Genomic DNA, 20,914 nt, shown 5'->3' on the forward strand with positions numbered 1-20,914 from the left:
TGAGAAGTTTGTTGTCACTCTTATATTTATTCCTCTGTGCATGTTTCTTTTTTTGGCTGGCTGTCTTGATGATTTTTTCTTGGGATTTCAGCAATTTGACTATTATGTACTTAGATGTGTTGTTTTTTTTTTTTTTTTTAATTTATTCTGCATTGGATGTTCTAAGCTTCTTGGATCCTGGGATATTTTGTCTTATATTAATTTTGGAAAAGTCTCAGCAGTGATCTCTTTAAATATATTTTCTCCTCTGTTTTCTCTTTGTCCTTCTCTCTCTCTCCCTTTCTTCCTCTCACCACCCCCCACCACCACCACTGCCTTTCCCTTCTCCTTTTTCCTTTTATACCTCTCCTACTGGGATTCCAATTATCTTAACTCTAGATAGTTTGATACCATCTCGTGGCTCTTAGCTGTTCTGTCTCTATTCCTCTCTCTTTCACTCTTTCTCCATTTTATATTATTTCCATTTGGATAATTCCTATTAACCTAATTGCATTTTCACTTACTCTCTTCTCTGCTGTAACCAAATAAATTATTCATATCTGATAATTTTTTTTACCTTTTAAATTTTTTATTTTTATTTTTTATTGGGGTTTAATCTGACAACTATACCTTTTTTATTTTCTTTCTTTCTTTTTTTTTTAATTTTATTATGTTAGTCACCATACGATACATCATTAGTTTTTGATGTGGTGATCCACGATCCATTGTTTTCATGATAATTTTTTAAAAATTTTATTTGACAGAGAGAAAGAGTACAAGTAGGCAGAGCAGTAAGCAGAGGGACAGGAAGAAGCAGGCTCCCCTCTGAGCAGGGAGCCCGATGGCTGGGCTTGATCCCAGGACCCTGGGATCACGACCTGAGCCAAAGGCAGACGCTTAACGATTGAGCCACCCAGGCTCCCCTCTGATAATTTTTTTATTTTGAGCATTTCTGTTTGTCCCTTTCTTAAGTTTCCAATTTTTGCTGCAATCGCCTATCTGTTCAACATGTTGTCCACCATTTCAACTAAATCTTGTAAAATGTGAAACTTGGTTATTTTGAAGTCTTTGACAGTTCTGACATCTGGATGGGTCCTCCCTTGGTCTGGTTCTGTTGACTACTTTATCTCTTAATAATGAGTCATTTATTTTTTGTGTTCTTTTATGCCTCAATATTTATTATTTTTAATTTTAGTTGTAAGTATACAATATTATATTAGTTTCAGGTTTACAGTATAGTGATTCAAGAATTAAATCATTACAAAATGCTCACAGTAGTTTTCAGTGTAGTTACCATCTGTCACCATACAATGTTATTGCAGTATTATTGACTATATTTCTTATGCTGTATTTTTTTCTTATGGTTTTAGGTCTTACTTTAGGTCTCTAATCCATTTTGAGTTTATTTTTGTGTATGGTGTAAGAAAGTGGCCCAGTTTCATTCTTTTCAACATAGCTGCCCCATTTTCCCAACACTATTTATTAAAGAGACTGTCTTTTTTTGTATATTGGATATTCTTGCCTCCTTTGTCATAGATTAATTGACCATAAACATGGGTTTATTTCTGGGCTGTCTATTCTGTTCCATTGATCTATGTGTCTGTTTTTGTGCCAGTACCATACTGTTGTGATTACTATGGCTTTGTAGTATAGTTTGAAATCTGGATGCAGGATACCTCCAGCTTTGTTCTTCTTTCTCAAGATTGCTTTGGCTATTCAGGATCTTTTGGGTTCCCATACAAATTTGAGGATTATTTGTTCTAGTTCTGTAAAAAATGCTATTGTTACTTTGATAGGGATTGCACTGAATCTGTAGATTGCTTTGGGACGTATGAACATTTTAAGGATATTAGTTCTTCAAACCCATGACCTTGGTATATCTTTCCATTTCTTTGTGTCATCTCCAGTTTCTTTCATTGAGATCTTATAGTTCAGAGTACAGGTCTTTGAGCTCCTTGGTTAAATTTATTTCTAGGTATCTTTTTCTTTTTGATGCAATTGTAAATGGGATTGTTTTCTTAATTTCTCTTTCTTCCAGTTCATCATGAGTGTATAGAAACTCAACAGCATTCTATATAGTAATTTTTGTATCCTGCAACTTTACTGAATTCATTTATTAGTTCTAATAGGGTTGTTTTTTTTTTTAATCTTTAGGGTTTTCTATATATAGTATCATGCCATCTGCAAATAATGACAGTTTTACTTTTTCTTTACCAATTTGGATGCCTTTCATTTCTTTTTCTTATCTGATTGCTGTGGCTAGGACTTCTGGTACTATGTTTAATAAAAGTGGTAAGAGTGGACATCTTTCTCTTGTTTCTGATCTTAGAGGGACAGCTTTCAGCTTTTTACCATTGGCTGTTGGCTATTTCACCCATTAGCTGGGTGTGTCATATATGGCCATTATTATCTTGAGGTATGTTCCCTCTCTACCCACTTTGTTGAGAGTTTTTTTTTTTTTATCATGAATAGATGTTGAATTTTGTTAAATGTTTTTTTCTGCATCTTTTGAGATGATATGATTTTTATCCTTCATTTTGTTAACATGGTGTATCAGATTAATTGATTTGTAAATATTGAACCATCCTTACATCCCTGGGATATATCCCACTTGATTATGGTGAATGATCCTTTTAATGTATTGTTTGAAAATTGGGTTTGCTAATATGTTGTTGAGGATTTTTGCATCTATGTTCATCAGGGATATTGGTCTATAATTTTCTTATAGTATCTTTGTCTGGTTTTGGTATCAGGGTAATGCTGGCCTCACAGAATGGTTTTGGAAGCATTCCTTTCTCTTTTGTTTTTTGGAATAGTTTGAGAAAGATAAGTATTAACTCTTCTTGATAGAATTCACCTGTGAAAATATCTAGTCCTGGACTTTTGTGTGTTGAGAGTTTTGTCATTACTGATTGAATTTCATTACTGGTAATAGGTCTGTTCAGATTTTTTATTCCTTCCTAATTCAGTCTTGGAAAATTGTATGTTTCTAGGAATTTATCCACTTCTGGGTATTTCAATTTGTTGGTGTATAATTTTTCGTAGTAGTCTCATAATCCTTTGTATTTCTGTGGTGTTGGTTGTAATTTCTCTTTCATTTGTGATTTTATTTGAGTTTTTATTTTTTCTTGATGAATTTGGCTAGCAGTTTATCAATTTTGTTTATCTTTTCAAAGAACCAGCTCTTTGTTTCATTGATCTTTTCTGTTGTTTTTTTTTAGTCTTTATTTTATTTATTTATGCTCTGATATTTATTAATTCCTTCCTTCTACAGACTTTGGGCTTCTTCTTTTTCTAGTTAGATTGTTTATTTGAGATTTTTTTCTTGTTTCTTGAGGTAGGACTGCATTGCTATAAACTTCCCTCTTAGAACTGCTTTTGCTAAGTCCCAAAGATTTTGAACCATTGTTGTCCATTTTCATTTGTCTCTGGGTGTTTTTTTAATTTCCTCTTTTATTTCTTTCTTCATTGACCTATTGGTTGTTTAGTAGCATGTTATTTAGCCTCCACATGTTTGTCTTTTTTCCAGTTTTTTTTCTTGCAATTGATTTCTAGTTTCATGCCATCATGGTTGGAAAAGATGCTTGATAGGATTTTAATCTTCTTTAATTTACTGAAACTTATTTTGTGGCCTAACGTGAGCACTATCTTGGAGAACATTCCATGTGCACCTGAAAAGAATGTTTATTCTGTTATTTTTGGATGGGATGTTCTATATATATCTGCTAAGTCTCTCTGGTCTAATGTGCCACTCAAAACCACTGTTTCCTTATTGATTTTTTGCATGGATGATCTATCCATTGATGTAAATGGGATTTTAAAGTCCTCTACTATTATTGCATTACTATCCATTTCTTCCTTTATGCTTAGATATTGTTATATTCTCTTGCTGGATTGATCCCTTTATCATTATGTAATGCTTTCGCTTGTTACAGTCTTTGTTTTAAAGTCTATTTTGTCATTATAAGTATTGCTGCCCCAGCTTTTTCTTTTTCCTTTTCTTTTTTCTTCTTCCATTCTCATGAAATATCTTTTTCAACCCATTCACTTTCAGTCTGCATGTGTCTTTAGGTCTGAAGTGAGTCTTTTGTAGATAGCATATAGATGGGTCTTATACTTTTTATCCATTCAGTCATCCTGTACCTTTTGAATGAAGCATTTATCCATTTACATTTAAAGTAATTATTGATAGGTGTGCACTCATTTCCACTTTGTAAATTGTTTTCTGGTTGTTTTGGTAGTTCTTCTCTATTCCTTTCTTCTCTTTCTCTCGTGCCTTCTGATTTGATGACTTTTTTTTTAGTGTTAGGCTTAGATGCCTTTGTGCTTATTTTTGTGTACTTATACGTTTTTGGTTTGTGGTTACTGTAAGGCTTATATATAACATCCTATGTATGTAACAATCTATATTAAGTTGGTGGTCACTTAAGTTTGAACATATTCTGAAATTACTACATTTTTATTCCCCTCCATGTTTTAATGTATATGACATCATATTTTATATCTTTTTATTTTCTGTGTCCCTTAACTAATTTTTGTAGATATAATTAATTTTATTACTTTTGTCTTTTACCTTCATACTAGCTTTATAAGTGATTAATCTACTACCTTTCTATGTTTGCTTTTACCAGTGATATTGTTTCCTTTCATAGTTTTCCTCTAGTTATGATCTTTTATTTTCCTCTTCAAGAGATCCCTTTAACATTTCTTATAAGGTTGGCTTAGTGGTGATGGACGTTTTCAACTTTTATTTGTCTGAGAAACTATCTCTCCTTTAATTCTGAACAATAACCTTGCTGGATAGAGTATTCTTGGTTGTAGGTTTTTTCCTTTCAGCACTTTGAATGTATCATGTCACTCTCTTCTTCCTGCAAAGTTTCTGCTGAAAAATCTGGTAATAGCTTTATGAGGGTTTTCCTTATATGTAACTATTTGCTTTTCTCTTCCTGCTTTTACAATTCTCTTTAATCTTTGCCATTTTAATTATTATGTGGCTTGGTGTGGATGTCCTGGGTCCATCTTGTTAGGGGCTTTTTGTGCTTCCTGGACCTGGATGTCTTATTTTCTTCCCCAGGTTAGGGAAATTTTCAGCTATTATTTCTTCAAATAAGTTTTCTGCCCCATTCTCTCTTCTCTTTTTGGGACCCCTTTAATGTGGATGTTAGTACACTTGATGTAGTCTCAGAGGTTCCTTAATCTATCCTCATTTTTAAAATTTTCTTTTTGCTGTTCAGCTTGGGTGCTTTCCACTACCTTGTCTTCCAGATTACTGATCTGTTCTGCATCCTCTAATCTGCTGTTGATTTCCTCTATTGTATTTTTCAGTTATTATTCTGCTCTGATTTGTGCCTTTTTATATGTTCTCTTTGTTGATATTCTCTCTGAGCTCATCCGCTCTTCTCAGTGAGCACCCTATGACCGTTACTTTGAACTCTTTAGCAGGTAGATTGCCGATTTCTATTTTGCTTAGTTCTTTTTCTGAGGTCCTATCATCTGCTTTTGTTTAGGATACATTCTTCTGTAGCCTCATTCTGTCTGACTCTCTGTGTTGGCTTCTGTGTATTCGGTAGGGCCTTTTGTAGAAGGCGTCCTGTAGGGCCCAGGAGTGCTGTCTCCCCGGTCACCAGAACCAGGCACCCAAGGGGTGTCCCTTGTGTGGGCTGTTTGCTCCTTCCTGTTGTGACTGGGCCACAACTTCTGTGGCATACTGGTGGGCAGGGCTGGCCCCTGCTGTGTCTGCCCGAGTGGCCTGGCTGTAGCCGCTGCAGCTGCACTGATGGGCGGGGCTGGCCCCCAGCCCAGCTAGCTGCAGTGACCAGCTGCGACTGCTGTGGGCACATTGGTGAGCAGGGCTGGCCCCCGGTACAGCTGGCTTAGGAAACCCAGCTGTCGCCGCTGCAGGTGTGCTGGGGTGTGTTGCCAGCTCTCCGCTTCTCCAGGGCAAGAGTCACTTTGGAGGGGTGCCAGTCCCAGCCGAGGCCGCCCGCTGGGTGTGCTAGGACAGGAGCCGCTTTGGAGGGACACCTGCTGGGACAGGCGGGTTGGGTGGTGTGGCTCCCCAGGGGAATGCTGGTGGGGGGCAAACAATGCCAGCAAGGTAGATGAAGTATCAGAAGTGGCTCCCGCAAGCATCCAGCCAAGCTAGGCTGAAGGAGGGCAAGAAAAATGGCGTCACCAGCACTTCCGTTCCTGGAGAAATCGCCTACAGATCCCTGCCCATTCAGCAAACGTGCTAAAATTAGTAAGTCTTCTTCATGTACATGCCAGGTGCTCTTCAAACTGCTGCTCCGTGCTGGGGCTCAGACTGAGTGATACAGTGCGCTGGCCCTTTAAGAGCAGACTCTAGGTTTCCTGTAGCCCTCCAGCTCTCCCAGAGTTAGGCCTCACTGATTTTCACAGCCAGACATTATAGGGGCTCATCTTCCCAGTGCAGATCCCCAGGATGGGGGGCGCCCCGTGTGGGGTGATCCCCTGGCTCCTCAGGGAGGACCCCTGTGCTTGGGACAGTCTTCTCACTTGTGGTGGGAAACCCACCACAGTGCCAGGGTTTGGGTCCCTGACCGCATCTCTGCCCCTCCTCCCCTTCATGACAGGGCCTTCTCTTTACATTCTTCAGCTATGGAATAGTCGTTCTGCTAGTCTTCGGGTGGTTTTCAGAGTGAGCTGCAGTCTAGTACTTGTTGCCCCCAAGTGTCTGTGGGAGAAGGTGAGCTCAGGATCCTCCTCCTCCTCCATCTTTCCCTGCTCTTCTTCCGTGTCTCCCAAATTTTTAGGGAATGCTGGCCCTTGTGTGTAACAGGATAGTAGTGACTGAGGTAACTAGTATTTATTTATGCTACCAGGTCATTAGTGTGGAGTGTCGAGCCAACCCAGTTGGGAGTTGAGTGGTAGAGCACTGCTGCCTCGGGCTAGTATGGGGCCTGGAGTGCTGGAAGGCTCTTCCGTGTTCCTGCTCTCAGGAGGGCCTGGGGCTCCAAAAAGGGGGATGGGGTCTTTCTCTACACTCATCTCTTAGCCTGCCTCGGGTGGTAGGCCGCTGCTGTGACTTGGGGCAGGCTCATGGAGGGGGTGTTGGATGGATCAGGGGTGTCTTGAGGTTCCTCGGCTCTCTCGTTGTGGCGTCAGTCTTGGGTGCCTGAACCTCATGGGTGGGGCTTTCTCAGATGTTCTCGTGTCAGTAGAGTGGGATACCCTGGTCCTTTTCCACCTCTGTGCACTGAGCATGTTGGGATTAATTTGCACATTGTTGAGAAAGGCAGCTCCAAACGCTATTGGCATTTTGTTGTTGCAACTCCAGCACGCTCCAGAGTGATCTCTGAAGATTGTAGCTCTGACCCCACCCCTGCTGAAAAGCCCTCCAGCTCACCCCATGGCCCTCAGGTCACAGGCTTTGAGCTCGGCAGCCTCGAGCCTCACACCCTGGCCTTCCTTCAGTTACTTAAGTCTCGTCTGTCTCCCAGGCCCCAGACCATCCGTTTTGAGGGCACATGTCTTGTTCTCTGTGTATTGCTAGAGATGAAATGGTGCCTGGCACGTGGTAGGGGCTCAGCAACTGTCTTAAAGGGGTGAGCACTGAGTGCAAGCCCAGAAAGCCCGGACCTCCCCTGCATGCCAGCAGCCACACCCCTGCCCAGCCTCCAGGTTCACCTACACATGTCACAGAGAAGCCTCTCTGGGGACCACCCCACCTCCCAAGTTTGGGGAGGAGCCCCTGTGCCCCCAGCCCTGGCCTCACAGTTCCCCAGGCCTGCCCCACCGGGCCCTGGGTGGGCACTTGGTGAGCCTGCCAGGGGACCTTCGCTGCACGGGTGCGGCTGCCCCAGCTTTGGGCTGATTCTGCAATGTGCATGCCGAGTTAAAATTCTAAAGCTTCTTTTCCTGTTTTAGGAACGGTGAATCATCACACTCCTCTCGGTGGACGTACGAGGACTTGGGCTGGAAGCATGTGGCGCGTCCTGCGAGGCTGGAGGGGAGGACGTCTGGGCCCCTGGGGAGCCGTGGGGTGGCAGCGGCCCCCCAGCGTCCGCGCGCTGGCCAGCGCGGGCTCCGGGAGAGGGGACGAGTACAGTCACGTGGTGGTGGGTGCGGGCTCCGCGGGCTGTGTGCTGGCCGGGCGGCTCACCGAGGACCCCGACAAGCGCGTGCTGCTGCTGGAGGCCGGGCCCAAGGACGTGCTCGCGGGCAGCAAGCGGCTCTTGTGGAAGATCCACATGCCCGCGGCCCTCGTGGCCAACCTGTGCGATGACAGGTACAACTGGTGCTACCACACGGAGCCGCAGCCGGGCCTCGACGGCCGGGTGCTGTACTGGCCGCGCGGCCGGGTCTGGGGGGGCTCGTCGTCGCTCAACGCCATGGTCTACATCCGCGGCCACGCCGAAGACTACAACCGCTGGCAGCGGGAAGGCGCGACGGGCTGGGACTACGCGCGCTGCCTGCCCTACTTCCGCAAGGCGCAGAGCCACGAGCTGGGCGCCGGCACGTACCGCGGCGGCCAGGGCCCCCTGCACGTGTCCCGGGGCAGGACCAACCACCCGCTGCACCGCGCCTTCCTGGAGGCGGCGCAGCAGGCCGGCTACCCGCTCACCGAGGACATGAACGGCTTCCAGCAAGAAGGCTTCGGATGGATGGACATGACCATCCACCAAGGTAGCGCACGGCTCCCGTCCCCTGTCTCCCTGGTTCCTCCTCTTTAAAAAAAAGGAAGCTACGCGTCACCACAGCGCCATGCCTCCTGCCCCCTCCGTGGTCAGGGAGGGTAAACTGCGCCTAGAGGAGGCCCAGATGACCGAGGTATCGCACCCCCTAGAGGCCACAGAATACAGCCCACAGCCAGTGAGGACCGATTTGGAGACAGAGACTCTGGGGCATTCTCTCGACCTCTGGCCTCTGTTGGCTGGAGAGTCAACTCTTTGACCAAAGAGCCAAAGCCCGAAGAGACTTGCAGATGAGGAAACTGAGGCACAGAGCACCGAAGTGCCTTGCTCACGGCAGGACAGAGGCAAGGCCTGGGTTGACCCAGGGCTCCTGCCTGCCTGCAAAGGGTTCTCACCCCCCTTTATTAGCTGCTGCCGGTCTGTCATCCTGCCGAGAGCGGAGGGGGTTTTTCCACCGCCTCGTGGATGTGGATTTCAGCCCAGCAGGGACTTTAGGTGTCAGCCTTCCTTCTGGGGCAGAGCTCACAGTGTCCAGGGAAGGTCAAATTCCATCTTTCTCCAGCCCCTTTCCCCTGTGCAGGTACCAGGAAAGGGGGGCAGGGGCTGTGCCTGATCTTGCTCTGTCCCGCAGGCAAGCGCTGGAGCGCAGCGTGCGCCTACCTGCACCCGGCACTGAGCCGCCCCAACCTCACGGCCGAGGCGCAGACGTTTGTGAGCAAGGTGCTGTTTGAGGGCACCCGCGCGGTGGGTGTGGAGTACGTCAAGAACGGTCAGAGCCACAGGGTGAGTGAGTTCCCGCCGGGCCGGGGCAGTGGACATGGAAGGGAACGAGCAGTCACCCCGGTGCTCGTGCTCAGTGTGGGTAGCAGTCGGGCTCTGGTCCCCAGGGCCTGGGGTGGGGGTGGGGACGCCATCAGGCCAGCCACCTGCAAAGAGCCCACTGCCCCTCCCACCTCAGAGCAGTCCCCCTGTTCCTTCTGTACCTCTTCAGAAATTGCTAGGGTTTTTTAAAAAAAGATTTTATTTATTTGACAGAGAGAGAAACACAGCAAGAGAGGGAACACAAGCAGGGGGAGTGGGAGAGGGAGAAGCAGGCTTCCCGCTGAGCAGGGAGCCCGATGCGGGGCTCAATCCCAGGGCCCTGGGACCACGACCTGAGCCAAAGGCAGACATTTAACGACTGAGCCTCCTGGTGCCCCAGAAATTGCTAGGTTTATAAGAAGACTTTAAAAACCACAAATGTGAGCATGCTCCCTATTTCCGCACTACACTGTTTCCCACTCAGCGGTGTGTCAGGATCGTCCCGCATCCACGGGAAGATCCAGCTCACTGCTGCTTTATTTACACCACTGGTGTGAGTGCTTGCTTTCATGGGTCTCATTTAAGCTCCGCAGTACGGTTTTTAAGACAGTCATTAGGGCGCGGCGGTCACAGAGCGTATGTCGGCACGTGACGTGTGCTTTAGTATCGCGCCCCGGAGCTGCACCTGCCGAGGGCTTTCCCAGGGCGGCCCCCTGAGCATCCTCTGCCGTCCTCCGGGGCCTGGGAACGGGATCCTCGGCCGCCGCTGGGGGACTTGACGCTGAGGCCGCGTTCTCCGGGTTCTGTCTGGCTTTTCAGGAATTGTGACCTGCACGCCTGTGCCTCTTCCAGGCTTACGCCAGCGCGGAGGTGATTCTGAGCGGGGGTGCCATCAACTCTCCGCAACTGCTCATGCTCTCGGGTGTCGGCAATGCAGATGACCTCAAGAAGCTGGGCATCCCGGTGGTGTGCCACCTGCCTGGTGAGCTCCCTTCTCCACCATTCCTCAGAGGGGGGCCTCTGCTAATAAAAGGGCTTATTGGAGTTCATTAGCATGGAGTGGGGCGGGGGCAACAGTCCGTGTTCCACGGAACGGTCACATTCTTCCTATGACCCTCACTGGACACTTCTACCCCCCAGGGACCCCAAATCTTTGTGTCATTTTTTCCCCCTTCCCTGGCCCTCCTGTCCCACTGGGAGGCGATGCCCCTCCAGCAGGGAGCATCACCCGCGCAGCCTGCTGGGCCAGGCTCGGCTGTGCCCCCAGGGCAGCCCTGCGGTGAGAGGGGTCCAGGCCTTTGTGTGTTCTGTCCTTAGGGCTCAGCAGCAGCCCTGACATTAAAGATGCCAACTCAATGCTCCAGAGCATGCTTTTCATGCTAAGACAATTATCCCAGGCCTAAAATTGATCTTACAGACGGTCTTTGATACCCATTAGGGGCTCTTACCTCTCTTAGAACCCAAGCTCCCCAGAAATGACCCTTTTTGCGTGGAGGCTTCATCGTGAGAGGTCTGTGACAGCGGCCTGCCCGGCGTCCCCTCGTGCTTAGATGAGCTCACGCAGTGCCTGCCCAGCACAGCGAGGCCTGCTTCCCTCCTTCCCCGGGCCCTGGGTGCAGGTGGGGCTGTCAGTCCCTCTGGCAAGCAGCTTGCGGAGTGGCACCTGCCAAATGCCAGGGCTCTGCTCTCAGGGAGGCTACTGCCTGGCAGGACGGCATCGGGAGGGGCCCGGGGGCTGCCCCAGGAGGGAGTGACCAGGGCAGGTGGCTTTGGCAGCATGGGAGGATGAGACTTGGCCATGAGTAGAGGGATGGAGTCCCGGGAGGTGACCTTTAAGCTGAGACCCAGGGAGGGAGCAGGGGCTGTCTTGGCGAATAAGTGGATGGGGGTGGGGGGAGTTTCCAAAACCCAGGGATGTTGAGAGGCCAGCGGCAGCCCCCCCCCCCCAGAAGCCATTTTTCCTAACCACTCGCTCCCATTCCAGGAGTGGGCCAGAACCTGCAGGACCACCTGGAGGTGTACATCCAGCAGGCGTGCACCCTCCCCATCACGCTGCACTCAGCACAGAAGCCCCTGAGGAAGGTCCGGATTGGTCTGGAGTGGCTCTGGAAGTTCACAGGTGGGTGTGCTGGTCCGGAACCTTTGTGGAGCAGGTCTGAGGGAGCACGGCTTCCTTCCTAAGGTGCTGAGAGAAGGCTCTGGTATCAAGTCACTTATTCCAAGCGTAGCTCTGCCTTTTGCCTTAGCTTTCCCATCTGCAAAATGGGGATACATAGTCCTGTCTGCAGGCTGTTGTGAGGACCAGAAGCAGCGGCCCCAGGGCCGGTCCCGGGTAAGACTCAGAGCCTGGGTGCCCTGCTTCCTTACATATGGACAGGGGTAGCCTTGTGGCTGGATGCCATCTGGGGCCCAAGGAGCCAGGAGTAAAGGCATGGTCAGCATCCATTTCTCAGCAGTTTGCTGGCTGTTTTCGGGGTCCCAGCATACTGCCCGGGCCAGGAGGTGGTGCTTTGAGACCCCCCCTCAGCATGGGTCTCTCCCACACTCCAGGTACTCTGCTGTGCTAGTAAAGGCAGGCGCCCTTGGGGAGCTTACGCACTACTGGGATCCGGGGAGAGAACCCATGTAAACGTGCTTAGATTTTAGGATCAGGAGGTCAGTGAAGTGGAGGATGTCTGAGAGCTAGGAAGAAGATGTACCAAGGCCCCGGGTCCAGGCATGTGGCGCTGGAGGAACAGATGTGTCGGGCCAGGGAGACTGCAGCACGTTGAGGAGGAAGCAGGGGTGCGATGAAGAGCGCTGGATCTCGAGGGTCGGCCGGGGCACTGGCTCAGAGGCCCTGGGAGCTGCCAGTGAGGAGGGGTCTGAGCTGGGGCAGAGGGAGGGCTGGGGTGCTACTGCCCAGTAGATGGATCCCAGTAGATGTGGGAGCTGAAGTCAGGGAGGCTTTCTGAGGGCCAGATGGTGGGCAACGAGGAAGAGGAGGAGGAGGGAGAGACAGGGACAGCTCGAATGTCTGACTTAGGCCATCTGTGAAAGAATCAGCCTGTCAGGGGGCGCCTGGGTGGCTCAGTCAGTTAAGCGTCTGCCTTTGTCTCAGGTCATGATCCCAGCACCCTGGGGTCAAGTCCCGCATAAGGCTCCTCTCTCTCACAAAAATAAATAAAATCTTAAAAACAAAAACAGCCTGTCGGGCATGGAGCCTGGGGCCAGGGAGGTTGGGGATGCCCAGCGACGCCAGCCCTCACAGTTGTCAGGGGTGGAGGAATCTGGGGGGACGGCAAGGCCGAAGCCCCTTGGTGTGAGCTGGTGTTGGAGCCTGTGGTGTTGGGTGAGCCCACCTGAGGGAGAGAGACCAGATTGAGCACTTGGGTCCAGGCACCAGAAAAGGGCCAGGAGGAGCTACCAGGAGAGGGGAGGCAGGCCCGCCTGCCACGCCCTGATTCACTCTTCTGATCCTAAGGGGATGGAGCCACGGCACACCTGGAAACAGGAGGGTTCATCCGGAGCCGGCCTGGGGTCCCCCACCCAGACATCCAGTTCCATTTCCTGCCGTCCCAAGTGATTGACCATGGCCGGGTCCCCACCCAGCAGGAGGCTTACCAGGTGAGCAGGCGGCATTCTCCTCACTGTGGCGGGCCCCTCAGCGGGGGGGCACAGGAACCTGTGTCCTGCCCTCTCGCTGCTTCGTGGGTCCGAGTGGGGAGGGGAGAGGAGGAGCCTAGAATCTTCCTGAGGCCATGCCAGGAAGAGCATGAGGCAGTCCACGTGGTACGTGGAAAGGTGAGACCTGCCCCAGCTCAGGGCAGACCGCTGGAAATGGACAGATGTGGCCAGTGGCCCTGGGGTTTCCAGTCCCTGAAAGTTGAGGACAATCAGGTATAAAGCCAGGAAGCAGGAGTGAGTGATTCAGGGAGGTGTTTTCTGATCACTTGTGGAAGCGGGGGAGGGGGTAAGATGCGGACAGAGGCTAACACGTGTCTGCTCTTAATTGGCTTTGGATGTGGAGCCCCATCCCCCGGGAAAGTCCCGGGGCCTGAGCTGCCCAGTAGGGGGGTTGAAGGAGGTTACACTTCCTGTGCTTCTTCTAGGTGCATGTGGGGACCATGCGGGGCACGAGCGTGGGCTGGCTCAAACTGAGAAGTGCCAACCCCCGGGACCACCCTGTGATTCAACCCAACTACTTATCAACAGGTAATTCACCACCCCCTTGGTCTCCCCCCAGGCCTGGGCTTGCCAGGTCATTCACTCAACGAATGAATGCCTTTATGGGGTTCGCATTTGTCACTGAATCTTAGCCCTGAGACACAAGTCACCCTCTGCCCCCCTGACACACTGCGTGCCCTGGGTCACTTGAAGTAACCTGGGTGTGTCCTTTGACACAGCAGGAGAGAGCTGCAGCTTTCAGAACAACCTGCCAGAAGGTGCAGGGAGATCTGGCTGTGTGCACAGAACATCTGTGCTGAGGTTACTCTGAGCATCCTCCTGCAAAAGCAGATCACATTCCTGGGCCTGCCGCTTGGCCTGCCACAAAAAGGAGCACGCCCCATTGCCCAGTAATGACTCGGGGCGTGCTCACAGCCACAGTGGCAGGAGGCAGGCTGTGTACTCTCACCCTGATTGAAACCCAGGGCCTCTGGGGCCGGATGTGTCCGCTGAGGATGCTGCCTGTTTGCCCTCACGGGACTCTGCTTGGTTGCGGTCTAACTGGCTGGGAGTAGGTGACAAATGACCTGGTGGCTCCGTGTCCCTGAGGTTTTCCACCCCAAGCACCCTGGTCTGTGGATCCACCAGGGCCGTGGGATCAGAGGGGTGGTAGGCGCTGACCTGTGTCCCCTCGGGCAGCTTACCGAGCCTCTCCGGGCTCAGAATCCGCTGGTAAGAGGAGTCGCCTCACCTACCTCTTTCTCGTTGACAGAAACCGACATTAAGGACTTCCGACAGTGTGTGAAGCTGACCAGAGAAATTTTTGCCCAGAAAGCCCTGGCACCATTCCGGGGGAAGGAGCTCCAGCCAGGAAGCCACGTGCAGTCAGATAAAGAGATAGATGCCTTCGTGCGGGCAAAAGCAGACAGCGCCTACCACCCCTCGTGCACCTGCAAGATGGGCCAGCCCTCTGATCCCATGGCCGTGGTGGATCCACAGACCAGGGTGCTTGGGGTGCAGAACCTCAGGGTGGTCGATGCCTCCATCATGCCCAGTGTGGTCAGCGGCAACCTTAACGCCCCCACAATCATGATCGCGGAGAAAGCAGCAGACATCATCAAGGGGCAGCCTGCACTCTGGGACGAGGACGTCCCTGTCTACAAGCCTGGGACCCTGGCCACCCAGCGGTGAGGCGGTCACTGCCCGAGAAGCCTCCTGCCAAGCCAAGAGGGTCAGCACAGCCCCTGCCCCCCCCCCATGCCCTTTCCTGAAACTGTCCAGAATATTACAATTCAGTGGCTAAGAATGTGTAATTGCTTAGGCTGGAAGACCGGTATCAGGCAGCGAAACAGGTTTCTTTTCCCCAGCATTTTCCTGTGGGCGCCCCCCCCACACCGCCTCCTGAAGGGGCAGTAGAGGGGACTGGGGGGGCAGGGCAGTGGAGGAGCATGGCAAACTGCTACCATGGCCTAATCTTACACTCCATGGCACTCTGCAACCCAGGGTCTTGGTCGGACATGAGGGAAGCGGTTCTCTCCCAGGGCTCCCTTTTAATTAAGGCAAGCCGCTCCAGAGGCTGGGTGCTGGCTAGACGGCACGGGGTTCTCGCGGGGTGGGGGGGGCATCCTCTGCCTCAGGCTGCCGGCTGTAGCTGAGGCCCGTGCCTAAGCCTCCAGTGTCCCCGTTCAGAGGGAAGGCTGCCTGCCTGAAGAAACACAGGCTTCTTTCTCTTCTGCTTCCTGAGTCCCCTCCCAGTTGGGTCACTCTGAGGGCCCACCTCTCCAATGCTCTGGTTCTTACTAAACAGCCCGATTTCTGGACCTTGTTCAGAGAAGAGTCTGGAGAGTCTCTTCACTACCATAGGTTTCCTGATTTAGCATTTTAAATGATTTTCCTGTTACCAGGGAAACCTAGAAACCTAGAGCAAACCCCACAGACCAGACCTCTGCTCCAAGCCGAAGCAGCTAGTCCAAGAGGATGCTTTCCTGTCAGCCTAGGGAGGCGACTCGCAGTGGACGAAGCTGGCTGATTCGTATTCCGCAGCCATCCACAGGAACAGACTGGGATGGAGCTGAGGCTGATGGAAAAAAACAATCGAGTCACACTATATACCTGATCCCATGAAAATAAATGGGCAAAGATTTGAGTTTTGGGGGGGCGGGGGGGAACCAGATACAAGTAGCATTTAAAATAGCTCTTTGATCTTTAAACTTCCTATAATTCAACAACGTAATCCAGTAACTGATTTTTGAATGGAGACGCCTTAGCCAGACTATTCTTACAAGGTAATGAAAACTGAATTTTGGATTGAAGATCTCCGAAGCCACCATCTGCGGCAGGGGAGAACAGACTTGTGCCCTGGAAACCTGCCCCGGAACAAGGAGGGGAGGGAAAGGGGGCATTCCAGGCTTCGCCCAGGATCAGAGTGCACTGAGATGGCTTGGAGGCCAGACAGCCACAGCTTGCCATTATAAGACTTTCCAGAAAGATGGGAAGAAGAAAACCATCACACCTCTCCTTCCTTCACAAATTTGAAGTAGCTCTGGTTTCATCTTACCTGCCTCTTGCTTTTCTGTTCCAAGGGAGGGTCTAAGTGGGCCGAGAGGTTCCCCATCTGTCCCGCAGCCGTGGTCCACATCCACCATCCTCGGGGTCCCGGCACCGCCTGCAGGGGTGAAAGAACAGTGGGGCAGTGCGGGCCCCAACCCCCCCCCGGCTCAGAGGGCCAACGAGTAGCAAGTTGGGTGGGCAGAGGGGTCCCAGGCCTGAGTGTGGCCGTGGCGCAGCCATGCCGTTCCGTGGTCTCTGTGTGCTGCGGTGGTCTCCGTCTCTGGGACAGCGGCTGGTTTGCTACTGTGCCTGCATCGTAAGCAGAATGACCTATTGTCAGAGGAGGAGCGTCATGCTGTATGGGCGGCCGGATGACATCTGGGCCCCTCCCCTACTCTTGGTCACTGAGCCTTGTTCCACACGATCACGCAATTTAGCCATGTGCAGAAATGAGTTCTCAGAAGAGAAGACGGTGCGTGTTCTACACCCAGGCCCCACTGAAGTCAGAGCGGGACGCTGTGCTGTTGGGGTTCAGCCACAGGGCAGAATATTGAGCTTAGGGGTGGCGGCTTGCCCGAGCCCTGACAGCTGAGCGTGCAGCCGTCTGGCAGAGTGGAACCTTGGCCCGTGTCGCTGCAGCGGGCTGTCACCAAGTTCCACTGCCATGAGGGAACCCTGGACCTCAGAAAGAGGGCTGTTGGCTGAGGAAGCCAGAGAGGGGAGAAGAGTGCCCATTGGGTCAGGCAGCCCTTGGGGCACCCAGACACCAAGCCAGCACTCAGCCCTGGGAGGAAGCTTATTTAAGCCCCTTAGCAAAGAGCCCGTGATACTAACAAATGAAAGAATGTACTTTGCAAACAATGGTTGAAAACGTGTAACCGAGCTGTGTTTGTACCTGGATCAGGCTCCGAGCATGGACCCCTTCGAAGAAGCCTATGTGTTCCAGCTGCTGCACAAGCAGAAGGTTCTTCCGGGTTGAACGGGGGACAGAAGGCACAGCTGGAGGAGTGGCCCGCTGGCAGCAGGACCAGGAAATGGCAGGCCCTGGTACCCGGCTCCTGGACGCCCAGCCTTCCTGCTTCCAGGGCCAACTGTGGGAATCCTCATTTCCATAAATGCAAATAGAGCCTGTCTCCAGCCAAACCCTCTTCCTCCCCACAAAGGCTGTTTCCTGTCTCCACCAACTTAACATCAGATCTAATACCTACATCCTTTTCTCTTAAAAAACCAGAAGAAAGCGCACGCCCTCTCCACCAGCCCAGTCTTGAGAGGTGAGCAGCCTCCCCAGTCCTCTCTCCTGCCACCATCCCCACTGGGTGTTTGCGAGGCCGCTCTCGCTGGTGCTCCCACGTTGGAGGCAGGGGCCCCAGGCCTGCTCCCCATTCTCCTGCCTTCTCAGGTCCCCAGGAAAGAAGGAATATCCTTTTGGAGAAATAAAAACTTTGTCAACACATGCAAGCCTCGCTGGTGTCTGTTTTTGAGTCAGGGAAGGAACTGGAGCTCTGTCGCTGACCGGTTTTTAGAACAAACCTACAGTCCATCCTAACAATGGAAACCTTTGTAGGAAAACAGACCATTGGCAAGGACACTGAGGACCATAAAATATAAACAGTGTGAAGTAAACTACCCTGGTTCCTTTCATAAATGTGGGGTCAGCAGTAAGGCAGGTAAAGCCCACACCGTGTACCAAGAAGCTTCCTGGCTTCGGGCAGGCTCCAAAACGGGGGAATAGAGCTGGAAAGCCCCGTCTGGCCTGGCCGTCTGGATGGAAACCGGAGAAAAGGCTGTTAACAAGGTTCCTGCTGGTTGGGAGTTCAATCAGAAATGCCCTTTCCATTTGTGATACGAAAAAACGCAACACCAAATATACTATTCCTGGGGACACAACAAAATGACCTTTTTTAGGGGGTTGGGAGGGGAGCCAAACAGGAGAGAGAGAGTTCATCTTAAAACTTTCCTGAAGCAAAGGGGAAAAAAAAAAAACAAACCAAAACACCACCACATGGCTCGACAACTTCAAACTGGTCCTACAAAGAACATTTTCATGGTAGATGGGAGGTTGAACGCTGGCCTGTTAGGACTGGCGCAGCCTGGACGCATGCCAGTTTGTAAGTACCGACGGGGAGAAATGGCAGCCTGCACCAGAAAACCCCATCCTGGTAGGACTGCTGCTGAGAAGCCACACAGAACAATGCCCAGCAGAGGGGACGGGGAGGGTGGCTTAGCCGTTGAGGAGAAACTGTGCTCTCTCTGCAGCTGGTGCTGAGTGACCATGGGCCTCAAGGAGGGAGAGATGAGGATAAGAGAAGCTACCCAGTCCCAGAACTGCCCTCACCGAGTGCCCGGCCCTTCTGGAGCGCTCACCGGCCCACACCAGTTCTTTGCAACGAGAGCTCCCTCATACCATAAAAATTACTACACAGTTTTATTCTGAAGAACATTTTGCATTTTAATTAAAAAAAATTTATGTCAGGAAATAGTCATTTACAAACCTTCAAGTGTTTTTGCCTGGATCTGGAGTAAGAATGTCTTAAGAAGAGGTTTGTAAGGTCTTCATAACAAAGTATTGTTATTTACAAAAAAAAAACCCAAAAAACAAAAAACAAACCCAAAACATTAACAGGTTGTCTAGGTAATATTTAAAAATTTTGAACCAAAAAACTGCTAATGGTCTTTTTTTTTTTTTTTTTGACCGCAGGGAATCCCTGCCAAGGTAACTTGACAAAGTCGGCATGATTCCTTGAACAGAAAGGGAAGCCTTGGTGGGTCTCGTGGTCCAAAAGTGGGTTTTCATCAGGAAGCACAGCCGGAGCGTGCGTACGTTCTAATGAAAACTTCAGCCCTCATTCAGTTGCATATAAAAGCCCTCAAAGAGAACACACAGTACAGCAGTGTTGTGTAAAAAGGCAACAATACGACTTGGACAGACCCGACGTTCTAATCCCGCAGATCACGGCTTTGCCCCTCCGCCCCCCCCTTCCCCAGCACCCCTATTTAAGACCAGCAGCAGCATCCATCCTCAGGGAGCGAGGGCAGAGGAACTTCATTCCCCTGTGTGATTCTCTCTACACCAGAGATGCAAAAAAGGTCTTGTGGGGGCAGCGGGGATGCCGCTGTGAATGCCACAGGGTCAGAGGAACCAGCTCGACCGACGGGACGAGCTTATCAGAGGGTCAGTAAAATCAAAGACAGGTGCGGCCTGCGGTGGACCAAAGGTACACTGTCAAATCCTGGAACTCTTGCCCAAAGCAAAGGTTGTTAAGGAGTCATCTGGTATATCTTGTGTAAAGGTAGATTTAGAGTGACTCAAAATATTTTTAGAAAAAATCTCTATAATAGTGTCAAGTTCTTTTGAACTTAAAATTTCATCCCCAAAAGATTTTCACGGAATAGGTGAGAAGTGGCTCTATTTCTCCTACTTCTGTACAGCCCCAGTAAAAATGCTCATAATACCTAGAGTTCAGTGGGGAACTACAATTATTAGGACCCATGGATATTGCTGCAGTTCAAATACGGTACAATAATTACAAAATATAGACCATCTCTTTACAAATACAAATTATAGTATATTACAAGTCATGTACAGTAAATCTATAATTTTTAAACAAACTAGCGTATCTAAGTTTACCTGGTTGCGAGTGCATGATTATTCCAGTTTACAGTTGCCCTTGAGCTGACAGAAACCGACTGAGTGACACTCTTTCTTGTAAACTGGGTCACATAACAGAAAACCTCGTGTATAAGGTCCTGCTCCCCTCTCCAGATGACGGCTGGTAGGTAGGTCCTGATTCACACACTGTATTTCAGAACAGCTAAACAGAAACCGGGAAGCAGTGTGTTTGGGAGGAAAGGGTTTAAAAATGGATATGCTGGGCCCAGTGAATGTCTGATATGCTAGACCGATGGCTGAGGTAATGACACAGGTGTGGTGATCGTCATCACCTTGACCTTCCCCACCGTGCCAGCAGGTGGGTGGGCGCAGGGGAGAGCCCCGGGGGTGCCCTGGACAAGCGGGCAGGGCTTGTCCCACCTCCTCACGGGTCCTCCCCCGAGGGCTGGACCTGCTGCTTCCCACAGCTGGGGCTGGGCACAGGGGAACGGCTGTCCCCTACCAGGTTTATGGCTTCCGTGAGGCATGACATCACTTGTACAAAAGTCTAATTGAACATGGACTCCACACTAGTGCCTAACCTTTCCTAACTACGAGGCACTTTTTCCCTGGCCCTCCGGCGCCCCACCTGAGGCCAGAGCCAGTCTGCCCCTCCCTGGGGGCTACAGGGTGGTGATGCAGATCATTTCATCTGCCAGGTCTTCCTCGTCTCTTCCGGGGTCAGGCTCTTCATCGCTATAGCCTGGCCCGAAGTCCTGGAGCTCATAGTCCTGCCGGTGGGAGACGGGGCCCACGCCCCCGTTAGCCCGGGGATGCACCGTCCCGTTGAGCAGGTTGCTGGCTGCACTCTCCATCTCGTCGATGGTCAGGTCGCAGGCATCGGCGATTTCATGTTTTGTTGCCGATACAAATTTTGGGTCCCTTGCATACCGTCCTAAGCCTTCAGATATCAGGACCTGTACGGGATAGAGGATCGACGGCATGAATGCGTTACGAGGCTTTGCCGGGAAAATGACAGAGGAGCCCCCTCAGGCACTAACCGCAAGATGTGCTTTTGGGACTCAGCCAGTCCCATTCGCTAGACCTCACACGTGACAAAATGTGAATGGCTTGGAAATGTCACAGAGTTTGAACGCTACATAAGGCCCAACAAGAGTGAGCCCCACTGGGGAAA

The 20,914-nt window shown here is 50.5% G+C and overlaps 2 protein-coding genes and 1 long non-coding RNA gene across 15 annotated transcripts in view; 1 reads left to right on the forward strand and 2 right to left on the reverse strand.

The window, feature by feature from the left end:
• CHDH (choline dehydrogenase) overlaps window positions 1-17,583 on the forward strand; it is a 34,629-nt gene extending 17,046 nt beyond the window's left edge. The window contains exons 1-8 of one of the 2 annotated variants that reach the window (XM_036102545.2): window positions 7,867-8,625; window positions 9,265-9,416; window positions 10,287-10,416; window positions 11,419-11,553; window positions 12,898-13,040; window positions 13,526-13,628; window positions 14,353-14,811; window positions 17,035-17,583. In XM_036102545.2, coding sequence (XP_035958438.2) covers window positions 7,923-8,625; window positions 9,265-9,416; window positions 10,287-10,416; window positions 11,419-11,553; window positions 12,898-13,040; window positions 13,526-13,628; window positions 14,353-14,771 — 1,785 coding nt within the window. In that variant the 5' untranslated portion in view covers window positions 7,867-7,922 and the 3' untranslated portion in view covers window positions 14,772-14,811; window positions 17,035-17,583. Of the gene's footprint in view, window positions 1-7,866; window positions 8,626-9,264; window positions 9,417-10,286; window positions 10,417-11,418; window positions 11,554-12,897; window positions 13,041-13,525; window positions 13,629-14,352 lie in introns of those variants that run through there. The other variant, XM_036102547.2, reaches the window with a different exon arrangement.
• On the reverse strand, window positions 9,637-12,902 carry LOC144382536 (uncharacterized). The gene is made up of 2 exons (XR_013449604.1): window positions 12,134-12,902; window positions 9,637-11,689 (listed from the first exon to the last, which is right to left on the reverse strand). It is a non-coding gene; the product is annotated as an uncharacterized LOC144382536 (long non-coding RNA).
• Window positions 17,584-18,356: 773 nt separating the features above from the next.
• The window catches only part of CACNA1D (calcium voltage-gated channel subunit alpha1 D), a 301,070-nt gene continuing 298,512 nt past the window's right edge, over window positions 18,357-20,914 (reverse strand). For 8 of the 12 annotated variants that reach the window (XM_036102523.2, XM_036102520.2, XM_036102521.2 and 5 more), the window contains one exon: window positions 18,357-20,696. In XM_036102523.2, coding sequence (XP_035958416.1) covers window positions 20,403-20,696 — 294 coding nt within the window. In that variant the 3' untranslated portion in view covers window positions 18,357-20,402. The remainder of the gene's footprint in view (window positions 20,697-20,914) is intronic. The other 4 variants (XM_036102534.2, XM_078077007.1, XM_036102526.2 and 1 more) reach the window with 1 other exon arrangement.

The sequence above is a fragment of the Halichoerus grypus genome, chromosome 1 (genome assembly GCF_964656455.1).
Source record: "Halichoerus grypus chromosome 1, mHalGry1.hap1.1, whole genome shotgun sequence".
Lineage (NCBI taxonomy): Eukaryota > Metazoa > Chordata > Mammalia > Carnivora > Phocidae > Halichoerus > Halichoerus grypus.